The following is a 26,875-nucleotide window of genomic DNA, read 5'->3' as shown; positions in this document are numbered from 1 at the left end:
TGCTGTTCAGATTAGCAAGGCTGCATTATTTTTGTAAGGAGTCAAATTAAGAGACACAAAAACTAATACAGCTATTTTCTAACATGCCTTCTGTTTCTCTGCCTTTTCTAGCCTACTCAGCCCCAGGTACACCTACACCAAACAGGTTTGTGGGACTGAGCTCCAGAGACCCGGCTTTCTTACACCAGCAACAGGTGAGCATTCAGAAAGTCTTTGTTTATTGAGCTCAACTGTGTTCTGCTTATTTGTCAAGCTAGACCTTTGCTCAGCAGCCACATGTAACTTTCCACTGCTGTAAGTTATTGCCCATCTGAAGGTTTGACCTGTTGCAGCAAGTGGAAAGCATTGTTGAAAAACTGCTGTAACAAATACTATTCCCAATGTTTTATTTACTCATCAGTTCATTCATTTCGTTAGCTTACTAGTTAGGAATAAATAATGCAACTTTATATCTGTAGTTCTTGGGAGAAGGTCTATGACTCAAATAACATTCATTGAACTGTTAGGAAATATATGAAAAACATAAAGGCACATACGATATTGGATTAGTTTGCAAGCATTCTTTACTATACCAGAATGCTAATTAGTGCATAGAATAATTATTTGGTTTGACAGGAAATGTAATCTTTGTTATGGAGGGCATTTCTGTCACAACATAACAGAAGTACCACAGTTATGCACCTTTTCGGCTTTTACGTTTGTGAAAAATATTATACAAAATAACTTATTAGGTCTTATTAATTAATTACATATATATGTATATACATATATTTATATACATATTTATATTTATGTACATTTTATGTGTATATAAATCGTAATTCTATGTGTGGGTGTGTGTATGTATTATATACAAAAAATTGTAGGTTAAAATAAGAGTCCATGTACTTTGAAAGCAGAAAACTGCTTTGGAGAATAATAACAACGAGACGGATTTTTTAAAACTGTGGTACATGCACTGTGCATGTTGGCAATATGTGTTCATACTTACTGATGCTGAATAGAGATGAGACGCTGCTTCCTATTGGTTGATAGTGTAATGACCTGCTAGGTGAGTTAGGAGGACACTTATCTTTCTCAAGACTTACTCACTTGCTAGTGTGTGCTTTACTAGCAAATGCTGTGTTAAATTGGTAACAAGATAACAAAAATATAACTTTTTTTTTTGGTAACTAGCTGCTGTTAACAGGAAGGGAATATAAATGATGGGGAACTTAGGAACAGGATGAACTATGTTTTCCTAGTAAACCCAGCCAAATTAATAAGCAACTTTAGTGTCTGGAAAGTCCATTGTGTTAAGATCTGTCTATTTATAATTATTCATAGTGATGAAACTTTACATCATTATGACTATTACTATTTATTAGAATTTCAGAAAAATCACACAAGAAAATTAACTTTGATTAATACAAGAAGCATCTGATGAGCATAAAACAGCATGTCAATGTGTACGACTTAAAATACAAAAATCTAAAATAGAAAATGTAAAATAGAAAGTGGATTGTTAACAATTCTACTATTTCAGAGGTCTTCAAATTAATGCACCGCATAAAATCTCATGTAATGTTTCTGGGATTTCATTTTGAATACTTCAAAATACTGCAAACTTCACTTCTCTGTGCCAACTCCCTGTTGTTTCATTATAGACTTGTCAGGCCAGGAATGCTGCAAATTAAGTTTCTGCACACTGCCGGAAGAATTTCTAACTTTATTTAAACTGAGCTGCTATAGTGAATGTCCTGGTGGTAGAGTTTAATAGAAAAAATATTAGGTAACTGAATTCAGCAGTTTTAGACTTCCATAGCCTATGGTTAAGATTTTTTGTCCACAAGTGAAAGATTGTGACATAAGAGTTATGTAGTTTGAAAATGCTTGTTCTTACTTAGAAAGGACTGATTTTATGCCAGTGTTTTTCACTGAGTACTAATTGATCTCATCTGCACATGGCTAAATAATCATTAGTGGTTTTTCAGCTCCATCCCCCTACCATATAATTACAGGCCTTGTTTCATTACTCTGATATTCAGTAAATGTAGAATATGGTAAGAATATGTAACTTGGAATTACCTTACTTTAAACTCTTTAATTACATAAAACATGTATTTTGATGTTCCTGAGCAGTAAATACTTTTGTGATCATCTTTAGGAGTAGCATTCCACTCATTTAGTATTCTTTGGTGATTCTCCGAAACATGCAGATTTACAAGTTTGCTATATATTTTCTAATGAAAAGGTGGCTGACAGGATTAAGATGCCAATAGACAGAAGTAGATATATGCTGTTAGCCTACATTATAGAACCTGCTGGTAACAGATTTTTTAACATTAGGTTTTCAAAAATATATGTAACTGTTATTGACTGATATGCTATTGACACCATCAGTAGGGATTTATTTGTATTGAAAAATACTGAGGGTACACCTGCATTTCTTTGCGAATATAGGCTGATAATAATGATATGAAATTTCACATATATGTGCAATTTCATAAAATCAGATTAGAAAAAGTAAAGAATAACCTCCCAAACCTGATGGCTTTATATAATCGCATTAATGCGTTCAAATAAAACCCTTTTTAGACAGCAATTGACAATTTTTATGAGGAAATAGACCATTTGAACAAGCCTTTGGGTGGCAAAGAAAAACGAAAGAACAAATCTGATTGATTTATTGTGACACTTTATTTTTATAAAAGGATTGGAAAGAGCAAATACTTCAAGACTGAGGTACTTAATACACTTTGTTTAAAACAGCAGACTGAATAAAAATGGGGTAAAATTGACAATGAAATAAAGGCCATTTATCATTTTTATATTAGTCAGGGGTTTCTTGGAATTATAAAGCATGATTTGTGCAAAGGGAAGGTCTTTGAAGCATTCTGTGTATGCTGTTATTGAGAATGACCCTGGAGGAATAAATAATGTCGGATACATTCTTTCTTTTATTGTTGGGGCTGTTTTGTGAGATTTATACCTCTAGGTTATGAGATGTATTGACATATCCTTTCTTATGGTTGTGCAGAGTGCCTTTTGTTCATAAAGGAGTACTAAAGCACAGTGTATATAAATTACACAAAGGTAAAAGCTTTAGATTTCAAGAGGAGCTTTTTCATTCTTAAATGAACCCTAAATGTACTCATATTGTGGGTCTTTACATATACATGCAGATGCATCTTAAAATGGCTGCCATACAACATTGTTTTAGTTTGTCATCTTTTGAGAATCTTTAAGATTCCTTTTGCAGTTATATATATATATATATATATATATATATATATATATATATATATATATATATATATATATATATACTGTGTGTGTGTAATATATATATTTTTTTTTTTCTTAAGTGACTGCTTATATAATCAAATTGAAGGAATACTAACATCCCCACGTCAATTATAATGATATTCACTTTCATCCAAGTAACTTTTTAGCTTAATAATAATACTGTTAATAATATTTATGATTAAGGAAATGTCACCGTGTGGCTGGACAGAAAACAAGACATCCTAGTTGAATGTAAGGTTCAACTAGACAAACAAACATTTACATCATCCATATGTTCTTTATCTGGTGAAGGAATAAGAGAACATCTTTCAGTTCTAATTTCCCAGAATGGAATTAGAAACACTTTTCATGGGTATTTTGGGAGTTCTGCCTGAAGTGAAGACCTAAAGAGTCAGACACCACTATCAGTTCTTCTAAAAAAGGCTTCCCTGTTGTTATTAGAATATCTTTGTCCCCCAGGATCTGGCCAATCCCAGCATCCACTTACAGAAACACCTAAAAGTCAGTGACAGCACACTATGTTGCTGTGGTACAAAGAGTAATAATAATAGTAACTGAAACAATATTTAAAAATGTGCGGATGAGTTGGATATGTGTAAGACTGTCATGCTGATGTGATGGACTTACACTTGCCAATACTGCTGTACTGTTCTTACATCGTCTGTTGAAGTCAATATACTTTCTCTGTTTTTGGCTCAAGTAACTTTAACTATACTTACTTTATTTGTCTTGGTCAAAATCAGTTCATATACTGTCAGTATACACCCACTGGATATAAGCTACAAAAATAAATGATGTCTTCCCTAGAGCCTTTTGCTCAGTCAAAATTAGTTCATTGACCTCATGTGATTAAGCCACATCTTCTCAAGGGTCAGGTTAGAACCATATTCCCATAATTATGAAAAGATACTCTTCACAATCTGCAGCACTTAAACATTAAACATCTGGTCTACTTAATAATTTCATGAGATTGCTGTAAGGTATTTGAAAACATACGTGGTTATTTTCTTATTAACATAAATAATGAGTAGCTGATGACATTATATAGTTTACCATTTTCAGAGTTCCTCCCATCACCTCTAGAATTTGAGCTTCAGATGACCCACATATGGTACAGTATATTTAATACAGTGCTTATTTGATCTAGAGAGATCTGTCAGAGGGATTCATCTTTATTTATATATAGCTCCCAAACCCAAATTAGCATGTTTACAACTTCAAAAATTTGGAGCAGTTGTACAAACTGTAGAAACACCCTTTAGGAGGCACAAATGAATGTGTTCTTTGTGGCTAACAGAACTACAGTAGAATAGGTATTTCTATCCAGATGTATGCATAGGCACTGCAGTAAAGCAAGATCATAAAGAACAGACTAATAGGCAGCCTGTTTCACAGTTAAGGCATCTGCTAAAGTTTTCAGGCTCCAAGTTAACTAAGGCTTCTGTTGGGAGCCACAGAATGAAAGACTCATTAACTGTTTTCTTAGTATATTTATCTGCCTCCAGTTTCAAATACACTTCTCTGGAGAAAACAGATACTTGCCAACTTTTGCAATGATTAAATCTTATTTGGCTTTATGTAGATGTGATTGATAATTTACCTGCTGCATGCGTCTGTTAATTAAAATGCCATCGGTAAAAATGGTTTACCATACTACCTCAATATTTTGATCTACAAAACACAGCATATGGATAAGATTGACATTTTGTCTTGTCTGTTAGTGTTCCCTTCAGTGCTTTCTTTGGGAGGAAACAGGATCTGGTGTGAAGCAGACCTTGGCTTGGTGCAAGTGTTACTGTGGTTTTATATTATTAACATGGCAACGTGTGAGCTGGCACTTGATCGAAGGCTGAAGAAACAAATGAAACTTCTGGCAGAAGTTGTGATAGTGTGAAATCTGTACACCATCTACTGCAGCCTTTGAATTTAGCTTATTTTAATATGTATAAAGATGCTACCCATTGTAAACACATTTAAAAATACTGCTGCATATCAGCGAATAAATGGAAAGTTGCAAAAGGATGTACACACATTATATTAAAAAATCCTTAGTTCCAAGGCTAAAATTTGACTATTTTGGACAGTAACCTTTGTCATGATTTTTATTTTTTAATTGCTAAGCTTGATATCTATTTGCTACTGTCTTTTTTTTTTTTTGATTTTAAGAAATCTATTATATAGATTTATATATAGACTGTATTTTAGTGAATACTTTCTTTTACATTTCCCCTTCAGGGTTGTAGACATGTATAGCTGCAGCTACAACATATAGAAATAGTTTCTTGAATGAGAAAATCTTGCTTTTACTCATAGGTTGTTAAGAGACTGAAGGAAAAAAAATTCATTGTGTCGAGCTGTCGCATTGATGTAAGTGGATATCCGGGGTTGAAACGCTGCGTTCTGTTCCTGTTAAAGAGCTCCATGCCTGAGTTGAAGGCTGAGGATGTCCTTTTGTATAGCCGCCTCTAATTTGCCTAGCATTCAAAAGTACTGAACAGTTATTGTTTTAATTACTACCCTTTCGGAAAACTTTAAACCTCATGAGGGAATTCGGGATGGTTGATAGACTGAAATGAACATAAATAGATGCTTGACAGTCCAGTCAGGAAGTTGGCTATCAGCACTCAGGCTGTTCTTATTGTGTCTCATATCATAACTGGCAGCTTGACGTGAGTGCTGATCACATGACCAGCACTGAGGTATGTAAGTGGACAAAGGTCACCTTTCACATGGTCTTGCTGCAGTGGAGATGCAATTAGAGGAAGTTTCAGTCAAAACATTGACAATATACAAATGTGTGATTGCTCTGGATTTCCTATAACGCAGACTGTGCTCACTGCCTGCCCTCTGTACTCCTAAACCAAACAATAGAAATATGTATTTTTTACTGTTGGATCCTTTGCTTACAGTTTTTTATAATATATATGAGGTCACTGTAGTGCAGTAACTAGTAACCAGTAGTTCACTGTAACAGTTTATTAGGTTGAATATTAAAATAAACAACACAAAATCCTGCAAGTATATGTGACCTATTTCAAATATGTTACATTATTCAGTGACTGGTGATGATATAAGAGCCATAACGAAACATAAATGGAAAACAGGAAATAGGCAGAAACTTTTAGAAGTCTTCCCATCACTTATATTTATTGAAATAAGGGGATTTTACTATATTCATATATTATTCACAGTTGCATATGTAAATACCTGCTGATCAGTGGAGTAAAAAAAAAAGTCTGTGAACTACACTTGTAGCTCTAAGCATAACACAGAACAAAGTTTTATTATGTATTTAAAAAACATTGATGTTTAATTTGCAGGACGTAAATGGGCGTTCTTTTGCCCACTAGATCAGACTTAGTCTAGAAGTTCATAACCTTTCCCGTGATGAATGTGGGATCTGTGTTTTATATTTCCCTTTCTCTGCTGTCACACACCCTTGCTATACAGCTGTGCATTAATACTTCATCTGAATCACTAGACAGCTGTTTGAAAATTTGGGGCCTGCTTTCCCATCCAGATTGTTTGAGACTTTGAAAGAGAGCACTTATCTGGTTCAGACTCACCCCTCCACTCCCCAACCCCCCTTAAGCCCAGCTGGCCTGTTTTTTTAACTCAGCCTATAGACTCTTATTTACATTCTTGAAAATGACCAAAAACCAAAGCAGTTGAGATGTTCTGAGACCAAACTGGGGCTGTTCTCAACTGATCAACTGGCCAATAAAAATGTCACCAGAGTTTTTGAACTCTTCATTTTTCCCCTGTGTTTTTCAATCTGCATGAACTAGTACACTACATTTTATGAGCCTTTCTTTGTTACTGCTGAACTCATAAGGCATGATAAAACTAGATGTAGACCTATATTTCAATACACACAGTGCATAAAAATGAATTTATTATTATTATTGTTTTTGTGTAAGATTATTTTTGAGAAGTTGAGGAATGGGCTGTGACAACCCTGTATATTATTTCTATGACCATAGTGTCAAAAGACTTCTAAAACAACGTCACAACTTTCTGCCACTCCACGTCACAGAACAGGTTTTGGTTATTTGTTTTATATTCACTCTTATTTCATATTCTTACTGTTGGATTTAAATTGAAAGAATACCACTTTGTACAGGACATTGCTCTTGTCCAATTTTTCTGGTTGCACTACTATCCAGTCAGAACAGTTATTTTTTTATAATTATCTTATTTTTGTTCTGCTAAGCAAAATGAAATGGGCCCTTGGATAATAGTTGCAAACCACAGGGGAAGGTTTTTTTTGTGTGTCTATACCACTGAGCCACTTACAGTTGTGGGTTAGGGCTGTCATTACATTGCAGTATGAAGTTACAAGGCTGAAAGGAAAATAAATGTTTTCCTTAATCGGAAAGGACATAGCTTTCATAAAGGCACTAGATATGCAGATCAGCTCAACCAAGAAACAAAACTGTAATCATAGAGAAAAACAAATCCTTAGTTGTTTAAATGTCTCTTGAATCCTCTGACATCTTTGCCATGTGACTCTAGAGCCATTAGCCGTTCGGGGTGCAGAACATGATCAGACATTTTGGATGGCTTGCAATTCTTGCATCACAGAATAGAATTAATTCAGCTCCCTAAATCGGGGGTTAATACTAATGACTGATATTTACAAGGTGCATGTGTTCAAATAAAAATGCATGGTTTAACATCATGACAAAAGCAGCACTAAAATAGTCTTGAATGATTTACTTTAACATGACTTTTTTTGTATACTAACATTTCTTTTGTTTCAGGTCAGTTGATTAGAGAACTAATGTGATTGCATGCTACATATAATATTAAGTTTGTTTTATTTTTTAACAACTGAAATCCAGATAATGTTATTGAATGATGGATATGTTTATGAAGATAAAACCTAATGATATTGAAACACTCTTAAGCATTGTGATGGCTTGTATTAAACCAACAGTACGTTTGCATGCATGATTTTGTAAAGAAGAAAAAAGTGTAGTTCTGCTCGACCCATATCTGACTGCTAGGTTTCAATTGACAGCTGAGGATTTGTGACTGGACCATGAATCAAAACGGCAGGCATTTATACCCCAGTGCCAGTGAGGATACTTTGGGAATTACTTGGCAAAGGTAACATTTTAATTATTTCAAAATCTATGCTACATCTATAAACTACAAGTTGTATCTGCTTTGGCTGGCCCCTACTGATTATATTTCAATTTAAGACAACAAAACAAAATATACATACTATCTTCCCCACATGCCCTTAAATATTTTAAAAATGTTATGTCTTATATATTATAGAAAGTCTGAGCAGGGTATATAAGATATTAAGGTATTAATGGAGATTATATACAACATGCCAGGGATGTCAAATGCAGTTTCTAAAACTGTGCTAACTGAATTGTGTGATAGTACTCCTGTCTCCTGTCTACACTTCTAATGTTTTCTGTATTCTGTTATGTTATTAATTTTTTATCATGTTTCATACAAAAACAAAACCCAGAGGCTACAGATAATTTATTTATCTATTGATGTATTTAACTCCTTAATGGCTAAGTGTAAAATAAAACAAAGTAAGATTTATTACGAGCCAAAGGTACCAGTACCATTACATTTTGATAACCATATTAGATCAGAAATTAGCATGATGATTTTACAGTTTTTCCATTTCATTTGTCTTGACATTTGTCTAATTGTATTTGAAAATATATGTAAAAAGTTACCAGTAACATTGAATGCCTTGATTTACATTGTTATATCTGGTTCTTTTCTCCATTTCCATGTCAGACAGTCTGTATTGTGTCTCTCTGTGTCTTTTATAGTGTCTTCATGTTGTAGCTTTAGGTTCTATTACCATAGCATGAAATGCGGCATAAAATAGAAGCCAATGTACTCAACGTATTGTTCAAGTGTTAATTTCCATATGGTTTATGTTCACATTTCCTCTTAGCTATTGATATTGTATATAATAATACATATTATGGATGTGGCATTGCCTTTTGTGCATAGATTTGCCAGTTAAGAAAATGGTGAACTATAAATGGCCTCTAGGTGAGAAAATTGTGTGGCAAAGCATCCAATCAATGTCTTCAAAGAGCAACATTCACATCCTCTCTATTTGCCTTCAGATAAAATGAAGGACAGTGACAATGTTTAGAAAATATGGTATATATGAGGACAGCTGGAGTAAAAATCCTTTTATTTCAATGAGAAGCATCACTGTGAAAGGAGTGTGACCAGGTCTGCCTGTATTTGATGCTTGTTATTTATTGTTAAAATTCTTTCTTGAATATCAGATTTTCATTTAAAAACTTACCAATTACAAATTTCCCTCCCAGCTGTTGTATTGCTATTGTCTTGTTTGTATGTTTTTTGTATTGTTTTGTTTGTTTTTCAAATGAACACACTACAGTTAGTTTGAAACCACTTCAGTAATGCATGTCAATCATCCCAGCCAGCAATCGGTAAACATGCCTGCCTTTTACCGGCTCTACAGGCTGGATGTGACTTGAGCACTCACAACTTTATCGACTCTGTTGCTGGAATGAGCCCACACTAGTCAGTCAAAAGCCTAGAAGGGAAGTTGGCTCTACTTAAAAGAATACCAGGTCACTAATGGTTAACCTGTACAGTTCGTTCTTATACCCCCCTCCCTCTCTTAGTGGAATTGTTATGTTTAACTTGAGCTTAATGTAAACCAAGAGGAAGGCAAACATAGCTGTGTCACTGAAAGTAAAGCATACATAAAACATCTGTTTGAGGCCCTTGGTGCCTGCACAGATCAGATCTTCATACAATAAATGCAGGATTAATTATGCTTATTTGAAAGTGCAGTTCTTCTTTCTAGCAACACTTTTTGCTTTTTTGTATTGTAGTTTTGCCTGATACAGTTCAACCTTAGTTCTTTTATTATTATTCATATATATTTATTTAAAACTATATTTTGTTGTGCCAGTGATGCATTTAAATGACTATTTGTTTCCACTTATCTACACACCATACTCCACACAGTTAAAGGGAAAAACATTTTTATTGTGAGCAGCTACTTTGGCAATATTTGACCATTCTTCTTTACTAAACTGTTCAAGCTCTGTCAAGTTCCTTGGGGAGCACTGAAGGACAGCAATCTTCAAGTCATGCCACACATTTTCGATTGGATTTAGGTCAGGACTTTGACTGAACCACATTTACCTTTTTGTTTCTTAGTCACTCCAGTGTAGTTTTGGCTGTGTGGTTCAAGTTGTTGTCATGCTGAAAGGTGAACTTTCGTTACAGGGCAGCAGGTTTTCCTCAAGGACTTTTCTGTACTTTGCTCCATCCATTTCCCTTTCTGTTCTGCCCCAGTCCTTGCTGATGAGAAACACCCCCCATAACATGATGCTGCACCACCATGCTTCACAGTACGGATGGTGTTCTTGGGTAATGTGCTGTGTTGGGTTTGCACCAAACATAATGCTTTGCATTTTGGCCAAAAATTGTATTTTAGTCAGACCACAAGTCTTTTGGCCACATGGCTACAGAATCTCCTGAGTGTTTGAAATGGGCTTTCTTGAGTAATGGCTTCCTTCTTGCCTCCCTACCATACAGGCAAGTTTTGTGGAGTATGTGGGATATTGTTGTCACATGCACATTTTGATCAGTTTTAGCCATTATCTAGGCAGGTTCTTGGTGGTGCCATACACCTTCCACTTCTTATAATCATCTGAACCGTGCTCCAAGGGATATTCTAGGCCTTTAATTTATTTTATTTTATTCTTAGGGCCGGATTAAATCAAAACTTTGACCCACCCGCTAATAGAAAACTACAAATCTGTCCATAGTAGGGGTTACATTTCTGATTAGAAGAAAGTGGCATCTTACTAAAAATGAAGCCGCAACTGAGTACAGTTCTGTAGTTTTCTATTAGCAGGTGGGTGAAAGTTTTGATTTAATCTGGCCCTTAGTTTAGGTTTTAGTTTGATAGCATTTTAGTTTGCTTTGAGATGCATTACTTAGCAGAGGGAACCTATAGGAACTGCTGAATTTATCCTGAAATCCTGTGAATCACTACAGTTTAACACAAGCAGAGGCCACATTGTGGCCACAAAATCACACACTGTGTGGTGTGTGATTTTGAAGGTGATTAGTTGCACCTGAGCTAATTTAGGATTGCTATTCAAGGAGGTTTATCATAAACCAAGGTTTATCATTTTTAATTTTTAATTATTCATTTACATTTTCTACACATTTCTAGAATATTTTTTTCACTTTGTAAGTTGTTGGGTAGGGTGTAGAGAAATTAAAAAATATTTTTCTGCATTTTCATTCCTGGCTTTGTATTTTGGGTACAGTTGCCACAGGATATGTAACATCATTAAAATCACTTTTTCAACACAGTGGGTTCCCAGACACATCCATTAAGAAGTAGCTTATGTTTAAAGGTAATTCAAAAGGCACATTTAGTTGAGATCTTATGTGAATAAATATTGTATTTATAATACATATCAATACATTAATATTAACATATATCTATATACACACACATTTATAAATATATACATACATACATACAGCTCTGTATATAGAAACGGATCCTCATACTTTCTGAAGGACGTCAAATTTAAGATGAATAATGCAGTTTTTGAATTTATGATTAATGTTCAGTTTTGGGGAGAGCAGAAAAAGGAATAAATAGAGAAAATGATAATACAGCTATTTCATTAATATTCATTTTTTTATTTAGTTCACATTTCATTTAAATGTATATATGACATTTGGTTAATGCTTCATTTTTACAGCTCTTCTATAAAATGTTGGACACACCAAATATATATATCTAAGTGAACTAATTATTTGGTGTGTCCAACAGGGGGCTTAAAGATTTCTGTTTGTTGATTTTCAATTCCTGATTTTAAAAAGGCTTCTGCTCTGAAATCGAGTAATTGATTTCTGTTTGAAATTGTCTAGAGACAATGTCAATGTCTAACAGATCAACAACAATCACTTTCTATATATGGCATGAACTGCTTTTATTCTGTAATAGCCCTTTGAGATTTTTGTTTTGAGAACTCCTCTCCAGCAGACTGAACAAAAGCAGCCAGTCTCATTACAGTTTTAGTTCTCCAAGAGTTAATACTATGTAGCATTTCAATAAGGCTGTCTTGGCAAAAGTACTAGGTCAGCATTTCCTGCCTTCAGTTTGTTATCTTGACATATAAACGTACAGTACAGCAGCTGGGTTCGCAGGATTCCTAGGGAGAGTTTTATTCTCAGAGTGCCGAGTTTCCTTTGCAGCCTCTAGCTTAGGGGCGTTTTTTTTTTTTTTAATATATATATAATTCCGCTGAAAAGCAAGATCCTTTTTTGTGCCTCCTAGAAGCTCACTGGAGGTAAGAGGAAAATGTTTAGTGAACAACTAAAGGATTGGTGCATTTTACCTCTTGGATAAAAGCATAATGTATTTGTTTTCAATATTAATTGTTTTAGAAGAATATATATTTTTTCATGCAGTGTAAAGTGCATTTTATTTCTAAATGTTTCCCACAGTGTTTTGCACACTGCTTAGCTCAGAACAAGGGTTTAAAACAATCAATGTATTATTTTACACTTTACCGAGTGTGATTAAGGACAACACATTTTCCGTTCTTTTTAACACAGAAAGAATAGCACAGTATCCTACACAAACAATGCAAAAAGCAACCCAAAATGTTACCTATTTTGTGCAGAATTTCAGCATATTAAACGTAAAAAGTCCTTAGATATTTGTTACAATCAAACAGCATTTCTCTTACGTTTCAGTGTCCACAACAAATACCAGTGCCATGTTTCATGTTTCCTTACCCACTAGAGTGAATGATATTTCATCTGTAATATTTTTAGGCAGATTTATTCCAATTGTATTGTATTCAGAATATATTCAAATAGTTATGCAGGCAGGGTCAGGGAAAAAAGGAATATATCAGATATTTTGCCGGAACTAGTGCAGTAACTTATTGCTGTGGTGAAAGATCAAACCGTAAGAATAGAATGAAATTGCTAAATTGGTCAAAATCACACACATACATACGCACAAGAAATTCCTTTAGTCATACAAGTTCAAATGTTTTTTGTTGGTGTACTTTTTGGCTGGGATTAGATATTGTCTGTGAATGTAACTGAAATGAATTTCTTGTCAATATTTAATTTTGAAGACTACTTTGTTCCTATCCATCACTGTTGGCAAATGCACTTTTCATGGTGTGACCTTCATAATCAACTTTCAACCTATAAGACTGACCAGGTCCATTATAGTGTATAGTATAGTGGAGTATATTTTTCCTCACAATTCCACAAATAAAGCAAGCATATTCATAATGGTATAATGATTTGCTGCTACTTTTTCGCACAATGTCGAAAAAAATCCCTTAGATCCTTATTTTATGACCTGGATTTCCCTTTAACTGACAAGAATTACACTGATTTGGTGTAAACTCCCCTGTGTAATGTAATAATGGTTGGATAGTTGGATAATCTTGGGTGGTTTTTGCTTTGAAGTAGGTAGGTGTTAACATTTTGCAAAGTAAATTTTTTAACACACTTACTTATGCATACTTACGGTGATATCAGTTAAATAAGTGTCAGTGTAGCTGCTTTGATATGTTAATAAAATTAAACATTTTCCTTGTACTCATCTAGTCAAGTGTCTTGTGAACTGTTCCTCGGCCTTAATTGAATTGCAGCCAGACTTGCATTCTGCCATTCTAAAGGAAATGGGTCAGCAATCCATTAAGATGCCATTAGATAATCTAATTTGGAACTTAATCCCTAAATTAACCACGCTGCATACTTAAGACATGCTAGTGAGAGGTTTGATAGGGAGTTGTATATGGGGAGTTGAGGGACTGAGGTAGGGGGAGGGGATTGTTGGGGAGGGGGGGTGCAAATTTAAGTTTGAATCGATAAGGGAGGTGAAGCGTGAGGAAGGTTGTTTGTTTTCTCTGTAGTGGCGGTCACGTCTCAAGCCGTCTGGTAACCCAGGGAAACCAGACATGATGTAATGCTAGATTGAACTTGAACTTTAGGGACTTAGAAAGAGGGGAACAATGGACCCCAGCAATCAATAAAGTCCATTTTCCACACGATTATGTGAACTTCTTTTAAGTTAACTTTCAAGGAAGAGGCAGTACGGAGTTTTAGTGCTGCAGGAGAGCGGGATGGTCCACGGACACGATCCCAAAGTAAAGAAACAACTTTTCTTCCACTTTCGTTCCCTGTCTTTCTCTTTCTTCGGGGGTTCCATATCTGAGCAGTCCTGCAGATTGTAGTAGAATTAGACAAATTCCCACTGTGCTGTAAACCGTTTGCCTGTTCTGTGTGCTCTTTGTTCATCTAGGTAGGAAAAACCTAATCTTTCATTTCCTGTCAGATGATTTCTGGCAGTCCAGAGAGAGCGAGAGAGAGAGAGAGAGAGGGAGGGAGAGATGGGGGAGCAAGAGTGGGTGTATAGCCCTACCCAGAAATTTTATAGACTTAATCCTTGGTTTTAACTCTCTTTGGACTAAATCCAACAAATTTCACTTTTTCCTTTATTTGTTACAGTGAAATTAGTCCCTTTAAGACACACTTTAACACCCGCAATTTAAAAGGCCTGTGATTCATCTAGAAACTGATTTGTAAAAAAACAAAAACAAAACAAAAACTTCTAGTAATTACTAGTGTTTAGCACCACAGTGAGCAGTAGCAGTGCAGGTTAGTTGTGAGAAAATAAAATGAGTGTTCCACGTTCTAGTTTGTGATTTCCATTGCAGAAGATACCAACTTTAACCTTCCTTTCTCTACAAAGGCAAAGAGGCTCAACATTTATTTTTCTCATGGAAGCCTTGCACCTGCAGAAGGCGAGATGAAAAAGTTGTTGAGTTTCTTTTCACTTAATTTTCCTCTTTCATATGAACCTCTCTTCCGAAACAAAGACACTTCTGTTGGCATCAGACCCTGTTGACAGAATATTGAGCATGCACCATAATCTGCAAACAGAAAGAAGCGATTGTGCAGGACAGGTATTTAAGCTGGGGATTTCTTGTCTGCCTAATTATTCAACACATATACGTAACAGTAAGCTAGCGAAACAACAAAGTGCTTGTCTGCATGTATATTTTCGTTAGTGCTGCAGCTCCAATTAACAATCACAGTGTTGTCTTGCATTTGCATATGATGAATAAGACAAGGCAGTCCCCCCATTATTGATTAAAAAGTGGGTACTAGCATGGAGTTAAGTCTGAAGACAGGCTTGTCTAACATTATTTACAAAGGAGACAGCGTATCATCCCACAGTGTAGTCCTTTGTCCTGCTTTTTTAAGTCTTCACATTTTGCTGCCTCCGAAAAGCTCATGGTCTGATTCGGAGTGGAATGCTGGGGAGGGAGATTAAAAAAAAAAAAAACTGTGGTACTGAAAGTAAATGAACATAATTAATTTAAACAATTTAAAATATTCAACCAGCAGTGGAAGTATAGAGCTTTTTTGCCATAGTCATTTTTTTTCTATTTTTTTTGCAAAACCATTCAGTGAAAATCACGCTGCATGCCCTGTCAATGTGTTTTCAAGGGCTTGTCAGTAATTTGTCTATGGAATTAATCAGATTATAGTTTTACATTTAAAGATCATATGGGAAGTTGTGGCTTTAAAATCAATACATCTCTGGAATTCCACAAGTTTGGACCTTTAAAAGACAGTGGTCATTCATAAGAAATAAGGACTTGCTATTAGCTTGTTTTTCACCTTTCTGGAGCTGGGGAACATATTAGATATCTGTAACCTCAGGACAGCTGCCTGCCTCAGCAAGCGGTTCAGTTAATTTTTTTCTTTCTTTACTTTAAAAGGCATTTTAAATAAATTTAAATCATTTGTACATCGGGTTTTATAGGAACAGGATTCATCATAGCTAGAGGTTATTTGCATTCCATACAGGAAACACTTTATCTGAAGGAGGTTTATTTTCACAAAAAAAATTGGCAGTAATGGATTCTTAATAGAATCAATATGGTCGGGATACTTTTGAAAATATTAGCTAACTCAGGAATGTGCAAACATATCAGTTAATGTTGCCGAATTCAAGCCTGCGATAAAATTAAAATACTGTTGCTATATTGAGTTAAAAAATGTTATAATTGTTTTCTTCACTTGGCCATAAGATATGTCTGAAGAGAGTGATGACTTGTAAGATTCAGTATTTAGAAATAGTGTTATGAATATCTAATTCTTAGTCTCACATGTCAATTAATACTTTACACAATAATGGAGAGAGAGGGAAATTTAGATTTGTTTGGAAGACCTTTGTTTTATTTCAAATGTAGCCTCACATGTGTTCAGCCACTAAAGTGCTTTCCTGTGGTTCAGACAAAACAAACACTGACCTTTCTTAGACTCACACTCCAAAACATCTTTATCATTTATAGGCAGCCTAGCACTGTTCTGTTTAACTGGGATGGTTACGGTTTGTATTTATGTTTGTATTTATGTATGTATCTTTTAATTAATGTACACTTAAACCAGTGCTAAAAATCTCACTCTGTCTGTGTGGGTTGGTGCTGATAACCTGACTAGTTTATGGGCATTTTGCTTGTAAATCCCCAGATGGTGAAAAATCTCACAGTACTCTGATGCCTTACAGTTGCCCATAGTACTGTTCAGATATGACTGATTTTAAATTTGGATGTTTTTGAACAGCACCAAAGATCTAAGAAATGTATTAAGACTTAGGTTTGTGTATTATAGGAGACTACATACAAGAATTACACAAAAAATCCAACTGCTCAAGCATTGGGAAAAAAAATGTGAAAATGTTTGATATAAGGAGTCGGTAAATAACGATACACACATCTGAAGATATTGAGCATTATGACCAGTTTCCTCTCTTCAGCAAGCTTTCTATAGTTGCCTGTTTCCTGAACCCTGTTCATTCTTCTGTGCTTTCTCTTGCAGTCCTGGTACCTGGGCGAGCTTAGTTCCATTCCAAGTGTCGAACGGGACTCCGATTCTGCCAACAAATGTCCAGAACTACAGCATAAACATCATTGGTGAACCCTTCCTTCAAGCAGAAACAAGTAACTGAAGGCCGACAAAAGGAAGTGAGAACAGACAGAACTGAGAATTAATGACGATAAACCAGCAAGCAGCACTTATACAATCTCCAGTGCCTCGTTAGGGGGGCGCTGGCCAAGAACACTAACCGATTGGTTGAAGCACTCTGATAAGGTGATATTTGTCATGCCAGACAGCCTTTGTATATTGAAATCCCCCAGTTAAATACTGTGATATATCCAATACAACTTTAGATGCCTTAATGTTTTGCATGAAATGCTAGTTTGTATTAATCTTTTGATCATTCTTTTGGGAGCACTAGTCCTGGTTTACAAGCAGGTTAAATCATGAAGCTACAAAGGCTGGCTGGCAAATAGCAGAATTTAAGCTTCTTCTCGAGTTGAATTTGCTATCACTTATAGAGGCTCATGAATCAAACCATTCGCCACATTTCCATACCAACAATGTTGAAAATCAAATTATTTTCTTCAATATGCCACAGTTGTGTTTTTTTCTTTATAAATTTATCTTAAACTTGTAATCCCGTTGATCCAGTGCTGATATTTAGTTTAAGGTAAAGGTTAGTATGTACACTAAGAGATTGAACTCTAAAAAGTGATAATTAAAAAAATATATAATCAAAACCTATATTATTAGGTTAGGATAATTTCCCCTTACAGTGCAAAATGCGTTTTGATATTTCCCCCAAAAAGGAAAAAAAAAAATCTCTTTAAGAGGCAAGTGCAATTTAAATTTAATTACTGAAGGGAAACTATAGAAGTCTATCAGCCCTAAGACTCTAAATTGAGGGGGATAAAATTTTGTTTTTGTTTTTTTCCAGGAAAAAAACCCCGTCTAAAAACAATTTTGAGTTGTATCCTCAATTTTCAAGGGGAAAAATGGATCATGAAACGTAGACAAGTTTGTGCTTGAAAGGGAGTGTGTAACAGAACAGAACTAAACATTAACGAAACAGCACTTATATTTTATTGAGCCGTACCCTCTCCTGGAGGTAGCCTTTATTTATTATGAGACAAACGGGGAATGAGAGACACACATTGTGTATAAATGGCTTATGATTCCGTATTCACAGCAAAGGAAGAGATTCATTTGGCCGTAAGCTTATGAAGCTACTGTTTACAAAACAAAACAAACAACAAAAAAATAGGAATGCAGGCTGTTCAAGTAAAAAAAAAAAAAAATCAAAAAACGAAAAAAGATGTGTATGTAGAGAATTCTGCACTCGACGCAACACTATCCTAAGGGTGCTGAATAGTTGCATGGTGCTTTGTGAACACATGTAATTCAACAGATCCCTTTGGTCACAAAAACTTGCAGCGTGCATGGCAGTTATTTTGCCTTTGCATCTCAACAGCAGATATATATAAACTACTCTTTCCAATAATCTTAATTTGCACGAAGATATATAGTCCACATTACGTGCCTTGCCTTTGAATATAAAAGAGACATCACTACACTTGTTTTTTGCTGCATTTATTACCATTTTAAGAATTAACATTTTTATGATAAAAATATTTTGTACTCTGGATGAAATTGTGACATCATTGATTTTTAACTACATTTACTACTTTATCTCACATTTATAATGCATATCATGGCTGTGTATAGTTGCCGTTTTAAAGTTTATAATCAACCAGCATTATTTTTCAGTATTTTTTGGTGGTTTTTCTAATAACCTTTTGTTTTGTTTTGTTTTGTTTTGTTTTGTTTTTGTTATTTCATCTTCCAATTACTATTTGGGGGGGGTTTTCAGATTTATAAGAATTATGCAATACCAAGTTTTGCCTATGTAGGTAGTGCTTTTAGCTATATTGATTATTATAAGCTAGTATGGAGATAGACAATATTGTATACATTTATTTTGTTTCTGATTTTTTTTTTTTTTTTTTTTTGTTGTTGTTTGTTTTTGTTTTGAATTGACCAAAGTGGGAACTGCTTTCTATGCAGTGTGTGACAAGGTCTTTTTTGTGTACTGAAGAGTTGGAGAGGGGTGTTTTCTTTTTTTTCTGGGGAGGGGGGGACTTATTTTTAAAAAACACTTTACAGCATAGCTGTAAATAATGCACCCTTGGTCTAATACGGCTGCAAAGTCACTGATCTGTCTACTGTGACAAACTGGTTCCTTCTTTTAACTTCCCACCTGGGGTGCTAGCATGATTCCTGGAAGAAGCTCATTTTCATAGGAGAGCAGGCGTGACTTGAGTGTGACAATCATCTGAAGAGTATTCAGCAAATTAATTAAACTGAAAATCACTTGCTTGCAGACCCAGCGAGTGCACAGGCACTTGTACAGGAGCTCTCCTGTTCATGGCTGCAGCATGTAACTGATACTGAGCATTGCTACATTTTGCGTTCAGTTGAACACTTCCTATTTACTGTCTGTTGCTGCTGCATTTTGAAATCCCTGAAATGACCTTTTTTCCTATGAGATGGTATGACCATACTATTAGTAGTTATATGCAAAAGACTTCCTTAGCAGATGCCTTAATAAACTAAGTGACTTCTTAAACACTTGCTACAATCATAGACACAGATATGGGAGTAAAACATGGTAAAAATGGTTGCTCAGTAAAGAATCTAGCAGCTCACAAGATCACATAACCTGCATCAGCAAGTGCTAAACATTTATTTTCCAGAGACTTGCTAACCATCCCAAATGCACTAACGATGTATAGCCTTTACTTCTGTATTCCATGGAAAACTGTTTTATGGAGCAGTTGTTTCAGTGCATTCCACGAGGAATGTTTGTAAAGTAATCTTCAATTTAATAAGCTATCCAACAGAGTAAAAACTCAGAAAGTCACCCTGATGTCGTGGGTAAGTTAGGTAGTCGTTTTCAATTTTCTCTGAACACTATTACATGCTTCAGAAGCATGTACCATTCATAGAAGACTGTCCTAGGAGCAGTATTCTGTGGACTTACTGAAGATTAAATTCATGAACTTCTCAGGCAGATTCCATTACAGGGCATTATGAATTTAGATCCTGAAATGATCGTATGAATACATAAAATATGACACATCAATACCTATTGCAATGCAAGGGTTATCCTTTGTCTCTTTGGCCCTGTTTGCACTTCTTATCCATCATATGTGATCGTTTTTTTGTCACGGAAGGGAAATCTACAAATAAGTGAGAACCAATGCACTATCCAGCCCTCCCTCCATGCAGTAGCAAGTATGTGGAACTCAAGTCATGCTTCTTCTCTCCTCCTTCACCAAGATGCTTTAATTCTGACTCAAAACCAAGCCACCCCGTACTATGTGCACTGTTCTGCCTTTTTTTTTTTTTAAACTTAAGTGCTTTGCAGCCTGTGGCCATTGGCGACGCCACTGAAGTGCATTTCCCCTAGTGTGACAAGAATGTTTAAGGCTTGTTTAGGGAAGCTAACACAGAGAAGGAGACTGTACATAAAGAGGAAATCATGGCAACGATAATATAGCAATAGTCCTTGGGGTATTATTTGCTCTGGCAGCTCCGTAAAATGTGTATGAATGACTCTGAAGCTGCATGATTTGAGAAGAATCAAGGGTCTTTCTATTGAACCGCCTGCCTTGTAGACAGCAGTTTGTACACTGTATAGTTTTTTATCTTTTTTTTTTTTTAATACCCACTTTTGTAAAGGTAAACCTTTGAAACATGAAAGGAATATGTGTTATTTCCATTTACAAAAATAAATATAACAAGGAACTTGTTCTTTTGGAAACCGGACTTGAGTTAAAACTCTCCAGTTTACCTTAATTTATTAATAAAAAAATAAATACTGTCCAATTTCCATTTTACTACATATTCATATGCTTAAAAAGTAGAGGAAATTAATCCTTTACAGAATTGTAAATGGTGAAAAGTTATATTTTATTAAGTTTTTTTGTTGTATTTAGTGTTGATTAACTTGGTTTTTCTGAAACATTTCATAAATGTTGGAAGTAACACTGTCTTTATGTTAGTATGGCCATAGAAAGAGTTTTTGTGACTTAAAAATAAAATATCTGTGTTTAAATAAGGGTTACAGTGCATATTGTGACGGACAATAAGAATGGTGCTGTTACTTTAGAATGATGACTGTGGTTATTTTATATTGTTAGAGTGACAACCAGTTTTGTGTGTCTGTCCCTTAATGCACATGGGCATGCATTGTTTGATACTATTAAGTCGGCAGAATGGGATCCCATTATACAGTGTACAGAATTTAGGTTTTAAAAGCGTGATTAAAGGACAATGTAATGTTGCTGCCAGTAAGGCCCTAAGCATGATACCACACACAGTTTACATGTTTCTGTCATGGTCTTTTGTGAAACAAATGGTAAAACATTAATAGCATTAAAAAAGTGAAATTATACAAACCTATCTATACATTATAGCTAGATGCTTCCTGGATATCTTCAGTTAAGTGGAGAATTCTCAAATGTGCAGGCTCAGCAAGTTGAACAGGAATGAAGCCCATATTTGCATGTTATACTCCATTTAATGGTATTTTGTTTTACTTTGCTTTTATCAGAGGAGTTCAGAAGAAAGCCACCTTCATATTTGCACTTATTGCGAGTTTCCCCTTAACCTTTGATGATTGTGTAGATGTGGTTGACAACTGGTACATGTATTGAGTCCATCGTCAGAGATTGAAACCCTAGATCGCCTTCTGATCTTGCATGACATTTCTAGAGCAATGTTTTCCAATGCCATGGTAGCTCCTTGTACTGCTTCCTTGCCACAGCACACAATGTTACAAGGGGAAAAGATGAAAATGGTCAATTTTAACTTTTTTTTGTTGCAGTTTGTTCTTTTTTTTTTGTATTTTTATTTCTTTTCAAAGGGCTGAACAGTTTCAAAATCTCTGGAAATAATGTTCACTTATTAAATACTTTTACAGCATTAAGAATAATACAAATTGTCTCAGTGACACTGGTTTACGACAATAGGATACAATGACTAGATTCCCAGCAGGACTAGATATGTCATTCTGATTGAGATGGGTGCTGTTGGTGTGCAGGGATGACCAGTGACACTAATGCAATTTCCAGTGTAATTCCTGACTTTTTACTGAATGTGTTGTAAAACTGTGCTACAGGGACTGAAATGACAAATGTATTAGCAAACTGAATACAGAATTTAAGTATGTTCTATATAAATGTGTTTTGATTTGGAGGGCATTGGTTATGGCATGAACTAACATCAGGTTGTGTAAACAAGAACGTAACAAAAAACCAGCATATGTAACGTTTACCAAAAAAATATATATATATATATATATTCTAAAATCAGAAGTAAAGCAGTGCCTGTTCCAGCTCACAGTCTCAGTGGAGTTCAGTTGTAAATAAAGTTCTTGATAGAAATTTTGTCAGAAAACTTCAAAATACAGAATGTGTGGGGCTGCTCTTCCCTAGTCTGTTTTAATTTCATTATTATTATGATTTTTTTTTTAAGTTTGGAATGTGTCTTTAACAGAGCGGTCGTTTGTGCTTCATTCATTTGAATCTTTTAGTCAGATGGGATGGAGTGCCCCTGTCTCTTGATATTTCTCTGAAGAAAAAAAAAAAAAAAAAGGAAAAATGATTTAAAAAAAGAATAAAAAAAAAATCGTAGGGCAGTGTGTTTCTTTAGATTCTCAATGCTACATTTAGTACAACAGTAGGTGACAAGTAGTCAGTTTAAAAAAAAAAAAATGCTTGCTAGCTACACAGCAGGGTTGATCCAGTTTGGGTCTTGTGGCACTTTTACACCCTCTGCGAAAACAATTACAAACTTTCAGCAGTGAATGAAAATTACAACAGTGGACAAAAGCAACAGCCTCTAGTAATGGGAGTGAAGCCGCAGGTGTGCACTGCTCTGTGTGTACCTGAGTGTAATTTTAGAGGAATTTAGAAGCCTTTTCGTGCCGTTTTGTTCGGCAGATTATGACATCCAGGCCTGTCAAGTAGAGGTAGGATGGGACCTGATTTTTTTTTCCCCTTTTTTTTTTTTTTTTTTTTTTAAAGAAATATGCTCAGCTAAACAGTAGGCACTGCCTTTGAGCTAGTTGCAATTGGTGCAAGGGCTAAAATTGCCACAAGATTAAAATCAGTGTAAATAAAGCTTGACTTATTGTGATTGTTACTGTTATATCCAGCCTATACTGCTAGCAGCTGCTCATACTGCAGTCAATTACTGGAAGTGGATATATTTCCTATGCAAAACTGTTTAAACAATAAAATGAGCTATGCTACAAAAAATCTCTTGTGTTTTGTGTCTTGTGTTCTGCTGTCAGACAACGTGTACCTGCCTTTTTACTGCTCAATTGCTCTGAAATGTCCTGTGGCTTAACTGCAGATCGTACCCCTGTGTTTGGTTGCTCTATTATAGTTTACAACACATCTGCAATGTGTACTCCAAATGACTGTTTTTGTGTTTCGATTTGAGTAACATTCATCACTATTAAATGCTCAGTTTCCTCCTTTAACCAAGACCAGTTTTTTAGTTTTTTAATTTTATAGTGCAATAATGCATCATGTTAGTAAAACCACTCAAATATCAATAACAACATGACAACTATTCCAAGCTCATATTTAGTGAGCTATTTTCTAAATACACAAACACACCATTTTGACCATATTTTGTCAAATATAATGCACAGAACATCAACATAATTTAAAAGCAAGACTAATAACATTCATATATAATTTAAAATATGCATTTGAAGTGACCTCTTTTTTTTATTACTTAGGGATTTTGTTTTTGAATGTTTGACATTTGTGGTATTAATGAAAGGTGACAGATGGATAGACATCAGTAGAATAACCACAGTGATAAAAATAGCAATGCAGACGCCAGGCACATCAGTATCTTGCCCAGGACTCGCAGCCTGTGAACCGGAACAGAGGACTGGGACCATTCTCCTCGAAATATCTGCAAACAATCTTTAAATTTGACCTGAAAATGTAAGAAGGTGCCTTGCTCTTATTGGCCTTTGCAATATAAGCTGTTCTGCTGATTGGGTGACATAAAACACCATATGAAAAGCTACCAATAGGAGAAGCTACATTGAGTGAACGGGCAACATGGTGGCACAGTGAATGGTCCGGCTGGTCAGGTCCCTGGGACCTGGATTCAATTCTGGCCTCGAGTGTGGGCCTGTGTGGAGTCGGCAGGTTCTCCCCGTGGTTGTGTGGGTTTTCGTGGGGTGCTCTGGTTTCCACCCACGTCCCAAAGACATGCTGTTTAGGTTGATTGGCTACTCCAAATTGCCCTGCAGTTGTGTGTGTGCGTGTGTGTGTGCTGCCTTCCAGTGGACTGGCATCCCATTCAGAATGTACCCTGCTTTGTGCCCTGTGCCTGCTGGGTTAGGCTCTTGTTCACTGTGCCCTAGTTCTGGATGCAGTGGTAATTGAAATTAGATGTATGGATTTTGAATATGACTAGCTTAAATAACAATAATTTAGATTATTTACCTTGTATGTACACCAATATTTCAATATGCCCACAAATAACCATTGTGTTATTGATGTTTGTGTTCATGCTACCTGCCTTAGGTTTCCAAAAAAATTAAAATAATCTGAAGGTTATTGTTAAAGTTTTCTTAACATTTTGAAATGTGTTAATTATTATTATTATTATTATTATTATTATTATTATTATTATTATTATTATTATTGTTGTCATTATCATTATTAAACTTGAAACTTCAACAGCAGCTTCCAGAAAGCCGATACGAATTAGACCCATGAACAAAAACCTGCCCACCATACCTCCTTATTTTAGTGCCAAACCATGCATTTAATTTCCACTGAAGTTGAAGAAGAGAAGGCCACATTTATTTGACTTGCTGGATTTGAACCAAGGGCTTTAGCAGTGAAAGTAAAATCTCCTTCCATTTCATCCCACAGCAGTGTATACAGGGCTGACAGAAAGTAGCAGGGCATGTATATGCAGACAAAATTATGCACAAGGATGCTGTTAAAACAGATATCTACAGATTATAATACAAATTTCAATTAGTTTATATAATTGAACCCATAGTTAACTAATGCATTTCTCTGTGTGATTCTAATTCTCCAATGTAGATGTCAAGATTAGCCTGGCAGGTACAGTGCAATAAAAGAAACACACGTTTAAAACATTGTTGTGTGCTGCATGGCTTGTGCAGGGCCAGTACCAAAATTCATCACTGTATCGGTTAGATAAGCCACAGCAAACAACTCAATGTAAGCTCAGTACTGTGGCATTGAGCATAGGGATATATCCCTTATGATAATCCATCCTTTTAGTATGCAGAATAAGTAGATTATACCCAAGTTTTCAAGGGTGCTGGCAAAATCATGCAATTCTGGCACAACATAAAATAAAAGTATAATGCTATGCATGGATCAATTATGAGAAAACAAACACCTGGCCCTGGGCACAAAAGGAGTTAATTTGGCTGTAAAACAAAAACAATATGTGGCTCTGCTGATATAAAATTACCCAATGTATAATGGTTATCATTACACCATTTATCAAAATTGGCCAGTTAAGTAAACATCTGGCTTCAATAGGAATAGAGTCTGTAGGGTTTTGGCTGTTCTCATGTCCTACATATTTTCCAGCCTTTTTATCAGTGCCTGCTGTCAGTGATTTGATGAAGTTAAATAGACTGCAATTCGCCCTATTGTGTTTTTCAGGAAAAATAACGTAAAATGTGTGTTTTTATTTTTATTTTTTTATTTTTTTCACTATGTATAGAGACTGGGCTTTGGCCTTCTCACTATAAAACTGCAGTGCTCGGAGGAATTTGTTTCATTGCCTGGCAGGAAATAAAAAGGTGAGGCTTTAATGAAGCCGTTGTAATTAGAACAATAGGCACTAGAACTAGTGCAAAGTTCATATACAACTATTCACCCTATAATTACTGTTCAACTTGGACTTTCTGGCAGACATTGACTGGTGTCCTTGAGTGAAAGCTTTTAATCCAGCGATCGCAAATGGCTGTTATGCAGACCAGAGAGATAAAAGATTTGTTATGACTCCTGTGAAATCCCCGGGTGAGTTTGGCTGACCCGAATAACCTACAATTCAGTCCAAAATCTGGTGATGTTGGCTTACCTGTTCCAGTGCAACGGATTTAAATAATAATTGTCATCAACACCTCCGCTATCCCCTATACTGGGAAACAGTTATAGGTGTTCTACAAATGATTAGGGTGATGGTAAAGTTTAGCATAGCTATTTTGACATTAAATTGCAGAGAATCATTAATGGGTGAATCCTTTCCTATCAGTATACAAATAAGGGAAGAAGGGAATGGAGGTAACACAAAACAAGGAAGCCTGGAATTCAGTGATTTTCCATTGGACAGAGGCATTGGTGTGTCCCCTGAAAATACAGCTGGAAAAAATTAAGAGACCACTGCAGTTTTTTCTTAAATCAGCATCTCTACATGTATGGCAGCCATTCCATTCCATTCATATTTTTATTTGGAATTTGGCAGAAATGTTGTCAGTAGTTTATAGAATAAAACAAAAATGTTCATTTTACCAAAACACATACCTATAAATAGTAAAACCAGAGAAACTTACTATTTTGCAGTGGTCTCTTAA

At 35.4% G+C, this 26,875-nt stretch overlaps 1 protein-coding gene across 15 annotated transcripts in view; it reads left to right on the top strand.

Moving 5' to 3' along the window:
- LOC136766653 (nuclear factor 1 B-type) overlaps positions 1–23,538 on the top strand; it is a 135,980-nt gene extending 112,442 nt beyond the window's left edge. For 13 of the 15 annotated variants that reach the window (XM_066720317.1, XM_066720315.1, XM_066720318.1 and 10 more), the window contains 3 exons: positions 112–194; positions 8,312–8,400; positions 17,212–23,538. In XM_066720317.1, the coding sequence (XP_066576414.1) occupies positions 112–194; positions 8,312–8,400; positions 17,212–17,341 (302 nt within the window). In that variant the 3' untranslated portion in view covers positions 17,342–23,538. The remainder of the gene's footprint in view (positions 1–111; positions 195–8,311; positions 8,401–17,211) is intronic. The other 2 variants (XM_066720329.1, XM_066720327.1) reach the window with 1 other exon arrangement.
- The last annotated feature ends 3,337 nt before the right edge of the window (positions 23,539–26,875 follow it).

Source organism: Amia ocellicauda, chromosome 13 (assembly GCF_036373705.1).
Source record: "Amia ocellicauda isolate fAmiCal2 chromosome 13, fAmiCal2.hap1, whole genome shotgun sequence".
NCBI classification, from domain to species: Eukaryota; Metazoa; Chordata; class Actinopteri; order Amiiformes; family Amiidae; genus Amia; species Amia ocellicauda.
The sequence above is the reverse complement of the archived record's forward strand: the minus strand, read 5'-3'. Positions and strand labels throughout refer to the sequence as shown.